Raw genomic sequence first — 19,397 nt, 5'->3', positions numbered from 1 at the left:
TAGCAGGTTTTTGTTTTTTTGTTTCGGACCTCTCACGTATTTGATCTCTTCTTGTGTTACCATTTCTCTGATCTTAATGAGATAATAGCTTCTGTAATGGGCCTCCTTTTTCAGACTCCACCAATAAAGATTCTTATGCTCTGTGTGTGTGTGTGTGTGTGTGTGTGTGTGTGTGTGTTTTTTCTTTCATACAGGATAAACAAGGAATACCATGGTGGCTGGGAGTCAGCTATAAAGGCATTGGCCAGTACGATTTGCAGGATAAGCTGAAACCAAGAAAGGTAGAATCGTTCACAGCTGTTGTATTTTTTTCATGTTTCCCAACTTTCATACCTCATGGCTTAAGCACTTTCTTTTCTTTTTCTGTTTTTTTCCAAGCCAATTTGAGATTCGGTCTCAGTTATTCTTTGATTACTTCAAAAACAAACTTGTTGTTTTCTTACAAACCACATTCAGCTCTGGACACAACAGATTACAGCAGATTATGGAAAAAATATTTAGCATCTCTAAAACTCTACATTTGCTGCTGGAGCTGCCGGCATTATCCCACTTTTTTTGTGTAAGTAGGTGAATGATTTGTCAATACGCTAAACAGGCGTAATCTGGGTCTCTGGTTCCCAGGGATGGAGGAAGAGGAAAACAGATGGAGAAAAATAGATTAGTGAGTCACCGTGTCCTCGGTGCACTCAAGGCTGTGAAGTGTCAGAGCAAACACTGAGAGCGTCAACACCATCAAAATGATTGGGAAACAGCTCAGCTGACCAAGTGTAGAAAAGCAATGCAGGAGGAAAGTCCAAGTGAATAACACGGGGTTTACTGTCGTTTCACGATTTAAACTGGGATTAGAATCTTATATTGACCAGAAGTATTTGATGAAATACACCAGAAATGTGCGAAAGTTATTTCTTCCCTTCTGCCAAAATTTTGTGTTAATTTCTCCAGAGCCGGTTTCATTAGACTGAGCCTTGCTGCTGCATGACAGGAACCTGTTGATGTAGCAGGGTGTGCTGTTATGCTGAAATCTGAGTCATTAATGGGCAGAGGCACAGCATGCTGCTTCTCCGTTCTCCTCCTGGACGTGTAATTATGGCGCTCCACGGGAAGCTGTAGAGCACTGGGACAGGTTTGGCCCTTTGCCAGCTATAGAGGAAGGAGGATAGGGGGTGTTGGGGGGTAGGTAAGAGCTGTGGGACAGCAGTGAAAGTCTCGGGATGCTGGAACGGTTCAGAGAAACAGACTGTTCTGTTTCTGTCTCCTCAGCTCAGTGCGGTATCAGTTAAATTAGAGTTTCCTGGGCAGCACAGACAGAGCCTTTTGTTTGACCCGAGCCGTTCCCTCTTGCCCTCTGGCCAGCCCCTCTTAGCAGGCTGCATTCATTGTTGTAATCTGTCTGTTTGGGTCTCAGCGAGAACACAATTGATCAAACAGTACAGAGCTGTTGCTTGCGGTGGCCGGCGATGCTGGGATTGTCCCGTTGTTACTGGTGTAAGTGCGGTTAACAGTTCACATTGTTCTGTTTTTAGATGCATAGAAAGTTTCATTGTGCTACAATTTACATCAAAATCAAGTGAGAATGCTTTTAAAAAATCCACATCTGGTTGGATCAGATTGGGTGCATTGAATCTTGATTCTAATTCATCATTTAGAATGAGGACTAATTATTTTTGCTTTTCCAATGTTAGTCTTTTTCATCTCCGCCTTGAGGACTTTTTGTACCCGCTTCGGGAGCTGATGTTTGAAATACATTTTCTATAATCTTCTCATAGTTTAATGTTATGTAACTCCAATAAATCATGTTCACTAGCAGGGAGTCACTACCTGTTCTGTGGGAATGATCAGACGTCTGATGAAGCCTGATTATCAGATGAAGTCTGGGTTTTCTTAAAGCTACACCTTTACTGATGTGAACATCCTGTCTACAAAGCCTGCGCGTCTAAAACAGAAAACTAGACTGTGCTAGAAGTGAGCTTGCGATTTTGTGAAAAAATAGAGTTGTAGGGAGTCTGACTCTTAACAAAAGTGTGAGTAATGAAGGGAACATGTTCTTTGATGTTTGGTTAATTTATCTGACAGTTTCCTTCTCGCTGTCAGGATTTCACAACTCTTGGTTGTGTGTCATTCTCTGGAAATGTACAGTGTTGCCATTGAGCAGCAGCTGGTATGTGACGCGCTGTGCGACGGGTGGAGTCGGTCCTACTCTGCACAAGCAAGTTCCAAAACGACCTTTGACACATTTTGCATCTTTGAGCAGTATCTTAAATCAAACATCTATATCTGATTTTTCTTTGGTAGACTAGATGCTCGTGGGGGGTCTTTGGGTTGTTGAGTGTGAGCTGGATGTGAACAGGCTGATCCCATCTAAAACCACAGGCGTTTCTGGCAAACGACCACGCTTCTTTAATTAGACGCTTGGGAATTACAAGAGAAACGTAAATAGAGCAGGAAGACGCATTTTATTTGCTCTTGTCTTGTGCTTTTGGGTGTACGAAAGTTATTTATTTAGAAGTGACGTTGAGTCACAGAGTGATCTGTTGGACCGTTTCCAACGGTCCAACATTAAGTCTTGTGACTCAAGAGTTTGAGGTGTGTCTTTTCGCTGACGCGTCACAATGCCAGCTCTTCTCTTCACAGCCGCTGGAGCTCAATAGTTTCACAGGAGTGGAGTTTCTCTAATGATATGCTGATCCACTCGAGTGTTTATTGTTCTATTATCTGTTGGTATTATGTAAATGATTCAGAGTGGTAGTAAGCAGCATGTGTGAATTGGTGTGAGAATCCCTCACAATGAGGCACATCCTCCTGCCTGGTTCCTGTGATTCATTAAGTTAGACTCTTTATTTTTATTTTTTATTTTTTATCCTCTTCCCCCCCCCCCCCCCCCCCGTAACAGTAGTTGACAGAGAAAAGCAGCTTTGGTTTTAACATAATGTGTGATGATCCATAATGCTGTGATATTACATATTAATCCAGCTCCTGTATCCAAAGCAGGGGGATCTAGTCTAATATTAGGTTGGTGCATAGTCGGCACCATCCTAACATTCTGCTGTGTGGTGCTACAGGAAGCCTATGTTATTAATGATTATCTCAATGGTGTCCAATCTTTTTGCACTGGGAACGAAAACTGGCAAATTTAAATTATGGGCAGGCCACAAAATTCATTCAATTAAAAGTGCAGAAATTATTATTTTTATTTTTTCTTTAGTTCTACCTGTTCAAGAAAAAAAAACTATTTCTTAATGAATTGGCATATTATTATAGATCCAAAATATACAAAGGGCTTCAGACTGTTATTAAAAATAAAAAAACATTTCCAAATTTTTGAGGTCATCAGCTGTTTTCGGCTTTATTTGCCAAAGTTGAACTATTCTAGACTTTCGGTCAGAATAGTCTACAAATCCCTTAAAAATCATTTTAAGGGTGACAAAAAGCCCCTGGACTAGATTATAGCAACAACTGCCTTCATAATGTATTCAGACCTTTTCACTTGTTCACATTTTGTCACATTGTAACCGCAAGCTAGTTGATATTATTGAACTTCTATGCGGCATCTCACCATTTTAACACAGGAATAAGCCTTGATCCGGGCCGTTCCGTGTAGCTGCGGCCGTGTGTTTAGTGAATCTCCATCTCAGTCCCCATTCTTTTGCATGGGCTCTCTGAATTGCTCTGTAGTTAGTAGAGAAGCCCAAAATATCGGTATCGGCCAATGTTACTCATTTTTTAACATGCAAAGTAAGGGTGGGCATTTATTCATTGTGAAAAATTGGTTTTGATAAGAATTTTTTCGATATCGTCTTGATAAATGTAAAGTAACAATGGTAAAAACAAACAAAAAAACAAGCAGCAAACCTGAAAGTATTATCAGGTTTTACAATGTTATTTTAACTCTTTTCTTAATTGTTCCACAATAAATATCAATAAATTTGAAGATATGACTAAATGCCCTTCTTGAAGTGGCACCTTGAAGAAGCATATGGTGAATACAGTCACATCCACACAGTTACCTAAAACCGTTGTAATAAATGGTTTTTATCATATTCATAGTAGTGTCACAAAGTATAACGATAACATTCTGACTGTTATAACAGTCCATATTGCCCACCCTTACTTTAAAGTATTTAAAACCTGGGTAACCAGAAGCAGAGGTGAGTTTAAATGCCTACAAACAAGGAAGTGTCCCACTCTAGTGAATACCTGCACACAACCTGTTCATCAGGTCTGACTGAGAACCAGGAAGGGGAGGAGGAAATCTGCGCTCCAGCCCACTGGGAAGCCAGAGGCAGCATAAGGTGCCGGTGATGTCACAATGGGAGGGGGCTGAAGTTTAGGAGGGGGGTGTGGTTACCTCAGCTGAAACTTGCAACACCTATCTGGATCCCTGAGAACAGACAAGAGAGAGTATTGTTCGAGGAAGCTCTAGCCCTGTGGGAAAGTCACAGTCAAAGGATTCAATATAAAACCAAAGAGAATTCCAGCAGGATCCAACACAAAACACCGGCTGCGGTAAGACTTTAAAAGTTGACAGATTTTCCTTTTTGAATCCTATCTGACTGGCTTTAGAGAGCTCTGATATGTATGCTGTTTATCTCTGTAGTGCTAAGATAAGTTCAGAGTCGCTGGTGGTTTAAATATAGCCTTTGAGTGATTCCTCTCCAAAGAAGTCTTGGAAGTTTAGTCCTCCTCGTTTGGTATGAAGTCAATTTTAGGGTTTTGGGCCTACAAGATATTTTCCTGCCAAGTTTTTCCTGAGCTGCTTCAGCAAGCACAGCTGGTTCTGTGGGACAAAGAGAGGAGAGCAAAATAAAACGAGAAGCTGGCTCCCTGCCTGGCTAGGATCGGCTCCCTGGAGCTGGAGATGTTCACCTGGCCAGCCCACCAGGACTCTGACCTGCCTTAGTTACAGATTGTTTCTTTTATTTCAGTCATTTTTCACCTTTCCATACACGAGTTGAAAATTTAAAAAACACACAATCCTGAAAAAACAAAATGAAAAAAAGACAGAACTGATAAAGAAATGAACATTACTTAAACCACTCAAAGTGCAGACCAAGTCTGTCACCATAAGCAATTAAGGTATAATGATAGATTAAAATGAGGTCGGTAATTTTCCATGTAATGATTAATATTTTTTCATGGTCAGTTTTGTTTTCAGAGACAAACCCATCTTATTTATGGTTTCAGTCACAAGTGGTTTTTATTTATTGTTTTTGGTAGTTTTGTTTTCATATTTAAGATATCTCCAGTTCCAGTGCTTTACAAAATGAAAGTTTATTGGTCTTTGAGAAGGCGAACTTGTTATTGCAACACATTAAATGGCCTCAAAACAACAATATTATTGTTAATCTTTATAACTTCTGGGACAATTTATGGTTCCAGGAAGGAATTTGCCGTCATGACATTCTCCAAAAAGTTTCAGTTGAGTCTGTGGGCAAAACTCATAAAGTAAAAGAAACGGTCACAAAAATTGGTTTGACACAGCTTTTCATTCTCATAGAAATTGTATGGATGGAAGTTTGCACTGACTACCTGCTCCACTGTTGCAAAACAGTCCAAGTTGCTTTAATATTTGCTTTTCCCTCTGGTCTGGGAACTTCTTCTCTCTCATGTGACAGGACTTGTAGCTCTGCAGAGTATATTTGTTTAACATCCTCATGTGCATCAGATGACTCTGAATGTTTGCATTCTGCAAGCCCACTTTTCAGTCAATGCTCCCGGCTTGTGTGCTCAGCAATATGTAATGCCGTTCTCTCTCTCCCTCTCTCCCTCTCCATCTGTTTCTTCGCAGTTGTTTCAGTGGAAGCAGTTGGAGAATTTGTACTTCCGGGAGAAGAAATTCGCAGTGGAAGTGAACGACCCACACAGGTCAGCAGACAGGCCACTTCGCTCGTCTCTTCTGATCCGAAGTGGCGCGTCCTTCGTGTTCTGTGCGCCTGTTTTAGTCGCCGCCCTCGTTTCAGATCTCCTGTCATTGTGAAGGGCGTCTGCAGCCAGCAGCCCGTTTATAACCCAGTCTTGATAGCTTATATGTTTTACTAAGTTTTTTTCCCTGCTTTTCAAAAGTTATTTTAAAATTCTCAGAATTGCTTCTATCAGGTTTTAGTCAGAGGTTCTCAGCTACTCAAACGGTTCTGGTAGTAAAATTTATTATTTGCTCTGTTGGCTCTCATTTTAGTCAGAAAACATTTTTGAGCAGCAGGATAAACATTTCTTTCTTCCTATGCAGAAGAACAGTGACCAAACGGACTTTCGGACAAGCCGGCCTGGTTATCCACTCCTGGTATGCCAGCCACTCTCTGATCAAAACCATCTGGGCGATGGCCATCAGTCAGCACCAGTTCTACCTGGACATGAAGCAAACCAAAGTGAGTTTCTATGGTTTCCAGCTTGAGATGTGTCTACTTGTGTTGTTTTGGGTTAAAATCATGAAGTGAGATTTGATGCTTTCTGTTTGTGGTTAAAATGACGGATAAGCTTTGAGTGTAGTTCTCCATGAGGAAGACGCTGAATGACCTAATAAGGATTTTCCTGGAAGGCAAGGTGTGCGTTTGTGCACGATGCAACTGTTTAGTTTTTGGTTTGTCGAGCAGCGGGCCTCTACAAGGAAGTTCATTTGAACTGATTTGGTCGATAGCTGAGTTTTATTTTCACCTGATTGTATCATAAATAACATCGGGACTTGTGAAAGGTTTAGTTTGATGTGAGGTAGAAAGATTATTGCGGCCATGATGCGATGAAAGATTATTCTGAGTCAACATATTGACCTGGTTTCCAGTCCCGTCTTCTGTGTTTCCAAATTATTAGGAAAAGCCATTCAACTAAACTCGTCGCAATAAATCAATTAATCAGAATCAGAGTATACTGTATAGATCCCCAAAGGGAAATTGTTTATTTAACAAGCTACTCCATCTAAATTGTTGAATATTAGCAAATACAAAATATAAACATAAGTGATAAGTAAAAATATATATATACGTAATGTGAAAATGAAAGTAATTTAAATGTGACATAAATATAACATAAATCAAATGAAATATGTAGGAACAGGTAAAAATGTTAGTCTGCAAATGAATCTGTAGTTGCATGTTGCATGCATCAAAATGAGCTGGATAACATCCAGTATGAAAATGAAATTCAAATTCAAAACAACAATATTAGCGTTTATCGCAATAATTTCTGGGACAATTTATCGTCCAGCACAATGTTTATCATTGCAGACCTACTGTAGAACTATTCCTACCAGAAGTTATTTGTCTTCTAAGCAGCTAGGAGACAAATTAAATAAATGGGTTTTTTCTACTTAATGTGGAAGGCATGTTTGTGTTCAACAGTATTGCTCAGAAAAAGAAAAAACATTATTTTCTTCTTGTATTGCATTTATATAGTTGTTTCTTTTTAGAAGTTAAGAGTAAAGCTGCATTTATACCTGGTTTATAATAAGCTTTAACTGATTCCGCCTCTGAGGTTTAGTCTAATTTTGCTTAATAACAATATAACGATATAAAGGAACAACCTGTCTGTTTTGTCCTGCTTATGACAGAGATTAGTTATTTATGTCACAGGTGGAGAACATTGTTGAGAACAGTCGTAGTCAAACCGGACACGTTGAGCATGTCAAAGATCAGTTGAAGATCAACAGTCAGGCCACCTGAATGTCCCATTTTCCTTTGAAACGGCTTCCTTAAAACGCTCCCGGTCCCAGTTCAGCATGATTTTCTGCTCCGGCTCATTCCATCCTCCATTCCTCTGTCTCTTCTCCTCCCAGTCCAACATGACCACAACCAGAAGCTCGAGCGACATCGCCGTGGACCTCACCGAGCTCAACATCCCGCGGATCAGCAAACTCTCCATCGTCGAGAGCAACGACCCGCTCATCATGGCCAGCAACGGCAGCCTCATCTCCACCGGTACCCACACAGCTCATCAGCTTCACGGCAGGTTTACGATTCAATGGTGACGCGTAGTAGTTAACTGAGCATACACTTCCTCCAGGTTCTGCAGACTCTGAAGTCAGCGAGGAGCAGAAGAAGGAGAAAATTGCTGAGTTAAAAAAGAAAGAAAAGGACCTTCAAGACACACTGACACAGAAGCTTAAAGAACTAAAAGAGATCTGCCTGAAGGAAGCTGTGAGTATCTGTAGGTTTTGGTTTAGATTCAAATCAGGGGGATCCAGACTGACTTCCGGTTTTGATTTGCAGGCGATCACAGGGAAGCTGCCTAAAGAGTATCCCCTAGCAACGGGAGAGAAAGCCCCTGCGGTGCGTCGGCGGGTCGGGACGACTTTCAAGCTGGATGACCTGAACCTTTATGACCAGGTTTGTAACTCTGTTGCTCTGCTGTTTGTTATGAAGTTAGTCGGTTTTGGTTAACTCTGTTATTGTGCCACATTAGCTGCGTTTACGCTACAAACGTGCGCCACACTTTGTTAATATTCTGCCAATGTCAAAAAAACACAGTTTCACCATCGCTGTGTTTCCATTAGTTCAGAAATGCAAATAAAATCACAAGTGAAAATATTTGTTCACACGAGAAGTCATCAAAAAACATGCAGCGCAATGACCCTCCAACTACTTCCTGTCTTCTTCTTCTCTGTGGTTTGTGTCAGTGGCAGCATCTGGTTGCTGATCATGTGACTCGATTGATGCAGAAATGTTTCCATTGCAGTATTGCGAAATAAACAGAAACCACCAAAACTTTTTATTGAAAATTGAGGGGTTTTTTTTATTTGCCATGTTCCCTTTGAGCAAATTTATGTCAAAGTGTGCACTTACATGGCCGATGCAGTGTGTGTTTGTTATGGTGACGTGGTGTTGAAACTGGGATTAAGAGGCTGTTTTGTGTCTTAAAAGAACATAATCCTTTGAGTAAAGCACTTCAAGTTCAGGTTTTAACTGGTCTCCTCTTCCAGATCAGCAAATAACATGAAACCAAATCGAAATATGAATATTTTAGGCTGACACAATAACTCTTTGAGAAGATCTCCATGTTTCCTTTGGAATCTCCCCTCTAACTGAGTGGGTGTTGTGTGTTTTTCCTGAAGGACCCTCATCTCAGCAACCTGGAGAGCAAGCGCGCCCTGCAGCAGAAGATCGTAGAAGCAAAAGAGAAGCTGCTCAAAGAGGACGGCCTGGACAAAACGGTGAAGAGGACAAGAAGAAACGACTACCTGAAGTCCAAGGGGATCCTGGAGGACATCATGAGAGAGATTAGTAACTACAAGACAGGAGCCAAGCCTGCTCCGAGAGGCTCACTAGTCTCAGCAGGTAGAGAAGCTGGCTGTTCGCTGAAGCAGGTTCAACATGGCCTGTTTTTGATCATTTAGTGAAAATTCTTCTGTTTGTTTTTTCTCAGATGACGCTCAGTGTTCAGAGCTCAGCTCTCTTTCTGGCAGCCTCACACTGGATGATGGTGAGCATGATGCAGCTACAGGCTTTTATAGCATCGTTTTATCATTTATCACATTAACTTTGTCGTTGACACAATAAATTCTAAATAATTTTGCTTGAAAAAAATCCCAACTGTCCTTATTGTCTGTTTTTTTTTTCTCTTTTTGTTCAGTGAGTATCAGTAAATTTGAAATTATGAATAAATGCACTTGGTGTGCAGTTTAGCGATACACGTCACACTTCTCTATGTGACTGGTGTCCTGAAGAATTGTATTATAGCTGTGAATGTTTTTTGTGTTTGTGTGTAAGTGTATAGTTAGGTAAAAATGAAGTAGCAGCTAGTTATTATTTTATCATTGTCTCAATATATTGTGATAAAACTTTATGTCCAAAACGCCCAGCCGTACGAGTGCGCATCCGTTTCCTCCATCCCTTCACCTGATGCTCATCAGTCTTTACTTTTCGTCTCCTAGACGATGAACTGGGTTCCCAGAGGGAGCGGTCTCGATCGGTTCAGTATTCCCCAAGGCTGCACCCCGCCGTGACTCTGGACATCTTTCACAACAAAGACAGACGAGCCTCTGCTAACGACCAGCTCTCAGCAGGAAGGTAAACAACATGCTCATTCAGAATCTCACAACGCCTAAAATGTCCTTTGCAAGGCTCTGTATTATTTAAAAAAAAAGTCTTAAACTTAAGTTGCTTTGATGAACTATGTTTATGACTCAAATAGGTTGCAAACATCATGTTGACAACAGAATCGGTCAAAATAGAGTTTGTCAGACGGATGATTGGGAAAGCACACCCGATAAGCGGTGTGTGTGTACATGGTTACCATTGCAGCTTTGATGAACCAAAGCAGAGAGCTAGTCGAGACCTGCAGAGCATATCAAGAGCTAAATTCCTGCCAGTCTCCTCCTCCTGCTTCTCCGACTGCCTGCCTCTTATCAGCCAAAAGGCACCGGCTTTAAAAATAGATGGAAAAAAAACACATTGTGCATGAAGACAACAGTTCCAGAAAGAGAGAGGAAAACAGGAAAAAGTGGAGCTTGTGATACTTACATCGCATAACTGTTGGCAAAACATGCCATTTAAAAAAAAAAGAAAGGAATTATCGCTTCACTCTTAAATGGGACTCACTCATGTGTGAAGAATGACTTTAGTACCGTGTCAAACAGAGAAGTTACCTGCATTCAGTAAAAAAGGACTTTGTCCCAATGAGTTGAATGACCTAAAAACAAAGTTCTTATCTCAGTTCCAGCTTCAATTATGACCCAGTCCAGGAATCGCTCCATTACAGCCACGTTGATGCCTTTTCAAGCTGCAACAGTCCACTCAGGCGGCCCTCCAGACAGCCGTGTGATACCCGCAGCATGCCTCCTACGCCTCTCCTCACCCGCAACGCCTACAGCAGCACACAGCTCAGGTACGGAACGGGCTTCAATGACCGGAAAAGGATGTGATTCACAAAGTGCAGTGATAAAATGTTTTCACTGTTTCCATCCTTTTTACTGTTTTATTGAAATTTTTAGATTAGAATTTAACAAAATGCTAAAAATAGGCCAAATTCACAGTAAGGATGTTCTCATATATTTGTTTCTCTTGTCCGTGTGCAACCAACAAATTATTGGTAAAAGTATTTTTGTGGGTTTTACTAGGATCCGATTTTCTTAAGGTTGGGAGACACGCGATCGACTGATGTTTGCACAATTAACAATCGTCACCCCACTATCGCCAACTTAGCAACTTTTCTGATAAAAAGTCAGAATTGGCAGGTTAAAGATAAGAGATTGGCCCAAAAACTGCAATCAGTGCACCCCCGTATTTCACCTTAAAATCATCTTACTTTTTTCTTTTTTTCAGTAAATTTATGATGGATATAAGTGTTTAAATTTAGAAAATTGGTTAAAAAATATATCAAGAAATCTAAAAAGAATAATGTTTTAGAATTGGGGAAAAAAATGTTTGGTAAAGAAAAAATCAGATTTTTCTTCCCTACTCGTTGAGTTAATCTAAAACTTAAAATCTGCTCTATTGTGTGGTCTCTAAACACACCTGGCAACCGCAAGGAAGTTTTCGGTTCAAATAAATTTCAAGCTAACGTTTTGAAGCAATGATTTTCTGTTGGATTCAAAACTTTTTCCACTGTCGAAGATGCCTTATATATATTTTTTCTGTCATGTGTCATAGTTCCTTAAAACAAATCTTCATCATCTGTACATGATTTGATGTTTTCTTTTATTTTGTTTCATGTTTCTCTAGAACATTAAATCAGTTTTGATTGACTTTGCAGATCGGAGGACGCCGCTCAGCATTTCCACCAGAGAAGTGGGAGTTTGGAGTCTTTGTCTCAGCTCGTGATGGAGACCAAACCACCCGTACCGTGCATCACTGTCTCCGCCGCTCGCCGCTGCAACAGCACCGAGGTCATCGACGACGGTTCGTCACACACCAGCCAATCCAGTGTGGAGTACAACGCGCCCGGCAACCACACCCAACGGCGGCGGACGCGCGGTCGCCACAGAAAGGACCTGTACCCCAACACCGGCAGCATGCCCAACCTCGCACAGCCGGACACCCGTTGCTACGCCTACCAGCCTCAAGGGCGACCCAACACCACGGCGTATTATGTCACCGGCTACCCCAACCACCTGGAGCCGGAGCCGTACACCAACAGAGTTTACATGTACGAGGACGAGATGGAGGGTCACTACAACGTCAACCCCTCCTACCACCACTACCACCACGCGCAGCAGGGTTACTACGGCCACGACATCCACCCGCAGTACGGCTCGGACGTTATGGACAGCGTTCCACACAACGTCTACGCCACGATACGGCCGCCCAGGAACCGGCCGGCGCCCCGTGGCACCGAGCAGGTCAGCAGGAGCATGCAGAGGGCGCTGGTGGTGGAGCACCTGAAGGGCTGGTACCAACGCAGCGCGCCGCAGAAACAGGGGACGCATCACAGCGACTACGACAGAGGCTCACAGCACAGCCTGAGCTACCAGACCATGCCGGCACCTTATCCTCACAGCCACAGGAACATGTACTACTCCTCAGGTTGGTGTGCCGCGCTGCACGCAAGAGGGTTACGGCCACTGAACAAAAGAAATTATTCAGATTTTAATCTCAAAATTCTGACTTTTTTCCTCAAGATAAAAGTCAGAATTCTGAGAAAAAGTCAGATTTTATTTATTTTTTCAGTTGCCCTTTATCCTCTACCACAGCTCTGTGTTGTCTCTCAGCTTCACGTTTTGCCTGTTCACCCGTTAATCTGTACCATTTTTCTCCAGTGTCATCAGCCTCCTCCTCCGGTGGAAACTGGCACATGAGTAATCGCGGAATGTCAGATTACAACATGCCCATGCATGAGTCGTTCTCCTGCTCATACAGCGCAGCTCCCTACGGCCACCCGACCCACAGCAGGTAAGAAGGAAAAAAAAAAAAAAAAACTTCAGCTTTCCTGCTTATCCAATAAGCCACTCCCTGATCCTCCTGATCCCTGGGGCTAAGTGTTCCTGGTTAATTTTCTAACGAATTTGAAAACTGCTGTTGTATTTTACCCACAAAGCAACAATATGTAAATATTCTCTTCTGATTCTCCTGTAACTGATGACTGTTGTCCCTGAAGCGTGCGGCTGTTTGCTCTGAGACGGAGCGTTTCAGTGGGATTACAGGATTACCATGCTCTCTCATAGATCTGCCACCTCCCAGCTTTTTAAAGGCTCTTGGTTCAGTCCCGACGGCCAGAGGCGTTTTTCCCCCTCTAGTCCTTCCTCCTCCTCCAGCCCCCCTTCCGGTCCCTCCTTCCCCTCTTCTCCATACTCCCCCGGCTGTCGGGTCAGACAGGTGGTCCCTGGCCCCGCGCAGCAGCAGCAGCAGCAGCTCTCCAGGGGCCACAGGCTCAGTAAGGTGCCTTTTGCAGAAGGTAGCTCATAGTAAGTAATCTGGCCTGAGTCTCCTCTGTTGCTGTGTCCCCACGGTTTTTATTTTTGCCTGTTGATGTTCTTGAGCAAACGTTGCAGTTTTCAGATGTTTACTCCATGTTTGTCATGTATAATAAGGTTCCTGCATGGCTTATTAAAAATATGCCCGTCAGACCAGATGGCATATTTTGCAGTCACCAATCTTTAGCTGTATTTTTCCCTCCGTTTGCTCTCGTCTGCATCTTGCTGTGCTGCACACACAGACGCTCCCTGCCAACGTTCTATCATTCAACCATGACCTTTACCCTCCTTCCCTCCTCAGCCCCCTCCCTCTCACGCACAGATGCCTCCCAGAAACTAGGATGCCGGGCCCTGCGGGGCCTTTAGGGAGGTTTGCCCGTGCCACTGACCGGGAAAATTTACGCCAATAATTTTCAGTCTCAGCAGACTGAGGAAGGGTGAGAAAGAAAAAGAGTTACGGTGACGGTGATGTGTGGTTTCAGTCATGGAGCAGGGACTAAAGGAGCGCCCCAAATCACTTCCCAACACTTCTTCTGATTGGTTCAGCCGGGTGTTTGGTGGTGGCGGGAGAGCACCTGTGTGGCAGAGGGTGACCTCTGAACCTTGTGGCATTTAAATCTGCATGTTTGTAATGTCAGTCTGCATCTTTTAGTGTAATGTGTTATGATATTTGACTTATTTAAAACAGACTTTAGGATTAACAAACCCAGAATGAGGGATGCACCGAGCAGAGATACTTGTGACTGATTTTAATTTGAACGACTCTGACTGGCTGATGCCAATCCCAGTTTATGCTTAAGGTGGATATAAAGTAAAATATGTTTTTCTTTTTTCTGAATAAATGAAAGTGTTAATAAAATTTGTATTTACTGTTTTATATAAAAACAATTCCACAGTAATGTCCTCCAGGGTAATCTATGAAACTCAACTAAAAGGGACTGCAGCAGATCTAATTTCTCCCTTCACAAGAAAAATGTAGCTCACCACGTATCTTTTGTACATCTGAAAAGGGTGTTACATTATACAATACTCCAATACTTCAGTATGCTGCAGATTTCTGTAATTAATCACAAATGATTTATTTTAAGGGGTGCGCCAATTGCAGTTTTCTGGCCAATCGTTGATCTTTTAAAAGCCTGTCCTGCCGATTATGATATTTTATTCTTAATTTTTTTGTCTGAAAAGTGACCTGGTGGGCGGGTCGGTCATACAGTGGACACTGGCTGATTTTCAGACATTTGCAGAGGTAGAAAATATCGGTTTCTTATGCAAGTATCAGACGATCAACGACAATTGGTGCACTTCTATTTATTAATAATCATGAAAGTTGCATCATAGAAATACTCTCTTCATATGGACATAACATTCCTGTGTTGCTTGATGTCATAAAGGTAAAGAAGCAAAAAAATAACCTTTACTCTGTCAGCTCCCTGATACTGAAAATAGCTCAGTGTTCTTCTTCCGCAACTTCCTCCCCGGAATGTCTTTTTTTTTCTTTTCACTAACACCTGTTAGCGTTTAGGCATGGTGTCTTCACTAATCAGCCAATCAGGGTCAGCCGAGGGTAAAAAAAAATCAACCGATTCCGGTCATCGGCCGATTTTTCTGTGCATCTCTATCCAAAAATAAGTAACCTGGATTGATTTTTTATTTGTGATCTCACCAAATGTCTCCTAATGTTTTTTTTGTGTGTGTGTGTTTCTTCCAGATCCACGGTGGATGTGAGCCACATGGACTCCCAAATGAACAACCAAACACATGGCATGGAGCCAGAAGAGCAGATTTTCTGGCACGAAGGCTCCAAACCAGGAACTATAGTCTAGTTCTGCAGGATTCCTTCACGTTGACAAGTCGTCATTGTGCCTTAGACTGCACTTACTAGTTTTGTTTTTTGTCTAAAATGGACTTGAAGAATGAAGGAACTTAATGGAACTAGCCGAATGAAGTGCCGAGTTTCAGTTTTCGGCTGAATGCAGTTTGCAAACCGATGAAAGGCTTCTGTCCGCCGGACCGCGTGTGTCTGCGGTGGTTATCCTCTGTGCACTGAAACCGAACCTGCTGCAGACTGAGCGCTTCAGCCAGAGGGCGAATTCAGACTAAACTTTGACAGTGTTTGCCTTCAGAGATGCCACCTTCACACAGACTCACACCGTCTCTGCTAAAAAAATTAAAAAAGAAACCTGAGCAAAGATGAACAACTTCAACAACTGACCTGTTTTTTTTTTTATTGTTTTTTTTTTTGTTATTGAACACTGGAACCATGAAGGAGGAGCCAAACATCAACATGAAGGATAAACTCATCAAAATGAGTTATAAAAAACTATATTTAACACAGTTTATAACCTCTATGATTCATAACAGCCCAGCCACTTCCTTTACAGTCTTTCAATTGATCACCGAATGCAAAATAAGTGAGCCAAATCCTTATTTGTAGCATCATGTGAGTATTACAGGTCAGCAGTTTGAGATTACTGCCACTTCCTGTTTTGCGTTTGTTTTTTTACTTGGTTTATTTGATCCATGCTGGAAATCATGGGCCGGTGCTCGTCCGTTCTCTCTAGAGAACGAACCTGTATGCAAGTGTTTGTTATTGTAAATACACTGGTTCTCTCTTTTTTTTTAATGTTTTTTTTTATATATTTGGGGGGGGGAAAGCACATGTAATATATAGTGAACTATAATTGTTAAGCTGGTTCTTAGTTATTTGTATAATTGCGTATTTGTTTGCAATAAAAAAAGTATTTGAGCCAGTGTTTTTGACACTTAGGGGGGAATTTTAGTTCCAGAAGATCTGAATGATAATCCATGACTTCAAACTGAGGCGTTTTCAAAGACAATCACTAATTTTGCTTTTTAATAGCAATATGTGCTCTAAAGCACCTAATGTGTCATTTTTTTCACATTACAAAATTCAAACTCCAACCTCAAAATTCACTGCATTTTCTTGGAATTTTATGGAAAGCAAAGTTATACATAATTGTGAAATTTAAGAGAAATAATTTAAGTGTGGCACAGTTTCACCTTTCTCTGCATTCATGACCATGTCTCTACCAGCTTTTGTGCCAATTTTTCCGCAAAATGGGTGATTTTCAAGTCTTGGATCATAATTTTCAATTGGAATTTGACTAGGCCATTCTGCCAAATGATTATCTGTTAATTTGAACTCAGGCTGTATGTTTAAGACTGCTGTCCTCGAACCTTTGTAGCTTTTATACACGTTTTCCACAGATTTTCTAACCAGACGTGGAAGAAACTTCCACACAGAATGAAGCTGTAGTTTCCATGTTTCACCATGGAGATGGTGTGTTCAGGGTGATGCATAGCGTTGTTTATTTTTATCTATCCCCAATACGCCTTGAACATTTTAAACGGAACTTCCTGTCTCATTTAAAGTGTCCTATATTTGCTCTAAAAACTAGACTCAGACTACTTGGTTGGTATGTTTGTGCAGTGAGCTTTGAATAGTGTTAGTCCATCACATAAAGTCAGTAAAGTTTGATTTCAACGTGGCTAAATGTGGAAAGGGTGAAATACGTTTGCAAAGCAATGCAAGAATGGCTGAACGAGTAGATGTTTCAGCAGCCTGAGATCTGCTGCTCAGCTGTTTTCTCACTGTTGTGCTTAGTTGTCGGGCTGGTTTTGTCCGTCCTAAAGCTGTAAACCAACCAAACCCGTATTTAAAGCCCGTCACACCCTCTTCGGTCTATAACCTCTCCTGTCATCCCTGCGAATGACAAACTGCGGAGTTTACAGCTCCAAAACCCTCCCTGTAGTAAGAGGAGCCTGCTGCTCTACACATGTCGTCTATAAACCCCCATGAACAACACTGTGCTCCTACAATCCATCTCCTCCTTTCCCTCTCTTGTTTCCTTCCTTCCTCACGTTTTCCTGCCACCCAGCACATTAACTCGCTCCCAGCGCCTCTCGGTAACATGCTCGTAAGCTAGCTCAGAGGAGGTCTCGTGCCTCCACAACTTCAGGGACAAGAAGGGGCGCGAGCGCCTTCTCGTCCAGCTGTCTGCCTCACACCAGCTGCAGCCAGACGCTACCGCTGACGTTTCACTACTAAAACAAAGCCCCACCACCCCCAGTTCTGTACTTACCCTCCATTATCAGCCCAGAAGAAAGCTCCGCTAATGTGGAGTAAGGCTCGGCGTCAACCGCAGTAATTTAGGTTCAGACAGACATGTCTCCACCGCACAATGAATGAGGTGAAGAGCTGGCATCAAATGTCTTATGGTGTTCTCGGTATTTATTGTTAATTATTGTTAATCAGGACTACGAAGAAAATGACTCAACTTTGCTGCTCCGTTACCTTTAGGGAGCAAATTAGGCCCTAATTTTCTATACTAACCTTATGGTTAAATGTTTGAGTCAACTTTATAACCAACATTTTGCCATTAAAATGCTCTTCAGCAGCTATTTGCTCATAAACACAAAAAGGGGGCGGATATTTCATTCAAGCTAGCCCGATGAGCTACGCCAGCCTTCTTGAAATTTCTCATGTAGACCCATTAGAAACAAAAAATTATTTTCAAACCACAATTTAAAAGTGTAATCACAGCAAAAACACAATAAATTACTAAGTATATTTAGTCTAGTTTTTAGTACACTAAATAAGACGAAATTAACTTATAAGTAACTTTTTAACAGGAGCTTACTACCATGATCATCCCCATTGCTACACATAGTAGTGGCGGCATCAGCCTGTGGGAGTGTTTTTTTTCTTTTTGTTAGAGTCAATGAGAAAATACATGGAGCTAAAAACTGGACAAAAAAATTGCTAAAAATTATGGGGGGGAAAAAAACTTGAGCCTGTGGCAGAAATTCATTTTCCAGGGAATCCAATAGGTTTTAGATCAAAGCAAATTCTTGTTAGAATGGTCTAGATAAAGTCCTGACCTCAATCAAATGGAGAATCTTGACTAACACTTAAAAATAACTATGTTCAAAGAACCATTGAGCACAGAATAACACTCTGTCCCTTTAAACTGTTTTAAAACTCATTGAAGCTGATCACAATGTGAACGAGTTCATTCATGGGGGTGTAAATACTTCTGAGAGGCCTTACATGTAGCAACTTTTGGATCTTCACTCGCCCTACTATAGTATACAGTATGAATATCAGAATACAGACTTTGAAAGGGAGCTTCTTTCTGTCTGCTGAGTCGACAATGACACACACCTGTTGAGTGAGCTTCAGGCGGCGAACACACACACACACGCACACACACACACGTTCAGCTGCTGCTTCATGAAGAACAAGGGCCTCCACTGTGCCCTGCGAGACATGACTTTACTTGATTCTGCTGCCAGCAGTGCTTGTGTTTACTCCCAAGTTTTCCCAATATGGATGAGGCAGCAGGGGACGTAAATCACAGCTGTAGCCCAGAGGGAGCGATCGGGCCATTAAACTCAACAGAAACACTGGAGGTGGAGAAACAAGCCTGTGTGTTTTTTGGATTTTAGACAACCCAGAATGCAACACGTGAAGAACCAGTGAGCCACTCAAACATAAACAACACTTTTCCCCCATCAGGAGCAGATAAGCGGAGCGCTGTCCAGCTCGGCTTCCGTTTCCATTTAACTTTGCTGCAATTACCTGGACCTCATAGTTGTTTGCACATTTGCACTTTTAAGCCGTACATAAACATAAGCAAAAAGCAAATAATGCTCTGCATGGGATTAAGTATTATTTCCCATGGAAACGTATTATGTACGGGGGTCCAAATGAGTCATAATTCACTAAATAAAACATTCCTTTTTGCTTAAATATGTCATGAATGATTTAATATTCAATACAAATTCATAATCTACTAATTTTGTCACTAAAAATATGTATTTAAAAAAATACTTGCATGCTGCAGCACATTGCGTATTTTTATCTTTAATAATTTTACTTTTTCTCCACTGTTTGTTCAATGGGAGTATTAAGAAATGGGAATAAGATTAAAAGCAGTTACACTTCTTTATGTGACTGATATTTCTTATAGCCACTTTTACACTGCAAAAACACAATCTTGCCAGGTTTTTTGGTCTAATTTCTGGTGCAATGTTTTTTCGT

General features: G+C 41.6%; 1 protein-coding gene across 5 annotated transcripts in view; it reads left to right on the top strand.

Annotated features, from left to right (window-relative positions):
* frmd4ba (FERM domain containing 4Ba) overlaps positions 1 to 16,079 on the top strand; it is a 58,938-nt gene extending 42,859 nt beyond the window's left edge. The window contains exons 11-24 of one of the 5 annotated variants that reach the window (XM_008410465.2): positions 195 to 281; positions 5,786 to 5,862; positions 6,224 to 6,362; positions 7,763 to 7,904; positions 7,990 to 8,123; positions 8,196 to 8,312; positions 9,038 to 9,260; positions 9,349 to 9,405; positions 9,857 to 9,992; positions 10,639 to 10,809; positions 11,677 to 12,446; positions 12,680 to 12,812; positions 13,085 to 13,324; positions 15,042 to 15,131. In XM_008410465.2, the coding sequence (XP_008408687.1) occupies positions 195 to 281; positions 5,786 to 5,862; positions 6,224 to 6,362; positions 7,763 to 7,904; positions 7,990 to 8,123; positions 8,196 to 8,312; positions 9,038 to 9,260; positions 9,349 to 9,405; positions 9,857 to 9,992; positions 10,639 to 10,809; positions 11,677 to 12,446; positions 12,680 to 12,812; positions 13,085 to 13,324; position 15,042 (2,427 nt within the window). In that variant the 3' untranslated portion in view covers positions 15,043 to 15,131. Of the gene's footprint in view, positions 1 to 194; positions 282 to 5,785; positions 5,863 to 6,223; positions 6,363 to 7,762; positions 7,905 to 7,989; positions 8,124 to 8,195; positions 8,313 to 9,037; positions 9,261 to 9,348; positions 9,406 to 9,856; positions 9,993 to 10,638; positions 10,810 to 11,676; positions 12,447 to 12,679; positions 12,813 to 13,084; positions 14,909 to 15,041 lie in introns of those variants that run through there. The other 4 variants (XM_008410468.2, XM_008410466.2, XM_008410467.2 and 1 more) reach the window with 4 other exon arrangements.
* The last annotated feature ends 3,318 nt before the right edge of the window (positions 16,080 to 19,397 follow it).

This window comes from Poecilia reticulata, linkage group LG5, assembly GCF_000633615.1.
Source record: "Poecilia reticulata strain Guanapo linkage group LG5, Guppy_female_1.0+MT, whole genome shotgun sequence".
NCBI lineage: Eukaryota > Metazoa > Chordata > Actinopteri > Cyprinodontiformes > Poeciliidae > Poecilia > Poecilia reticulata.
The sequence above is the reverse complement of the archived record's forward strand: the minus strand, read 5'-3'. Positions and strand labels throughout refer to the sequence as shown.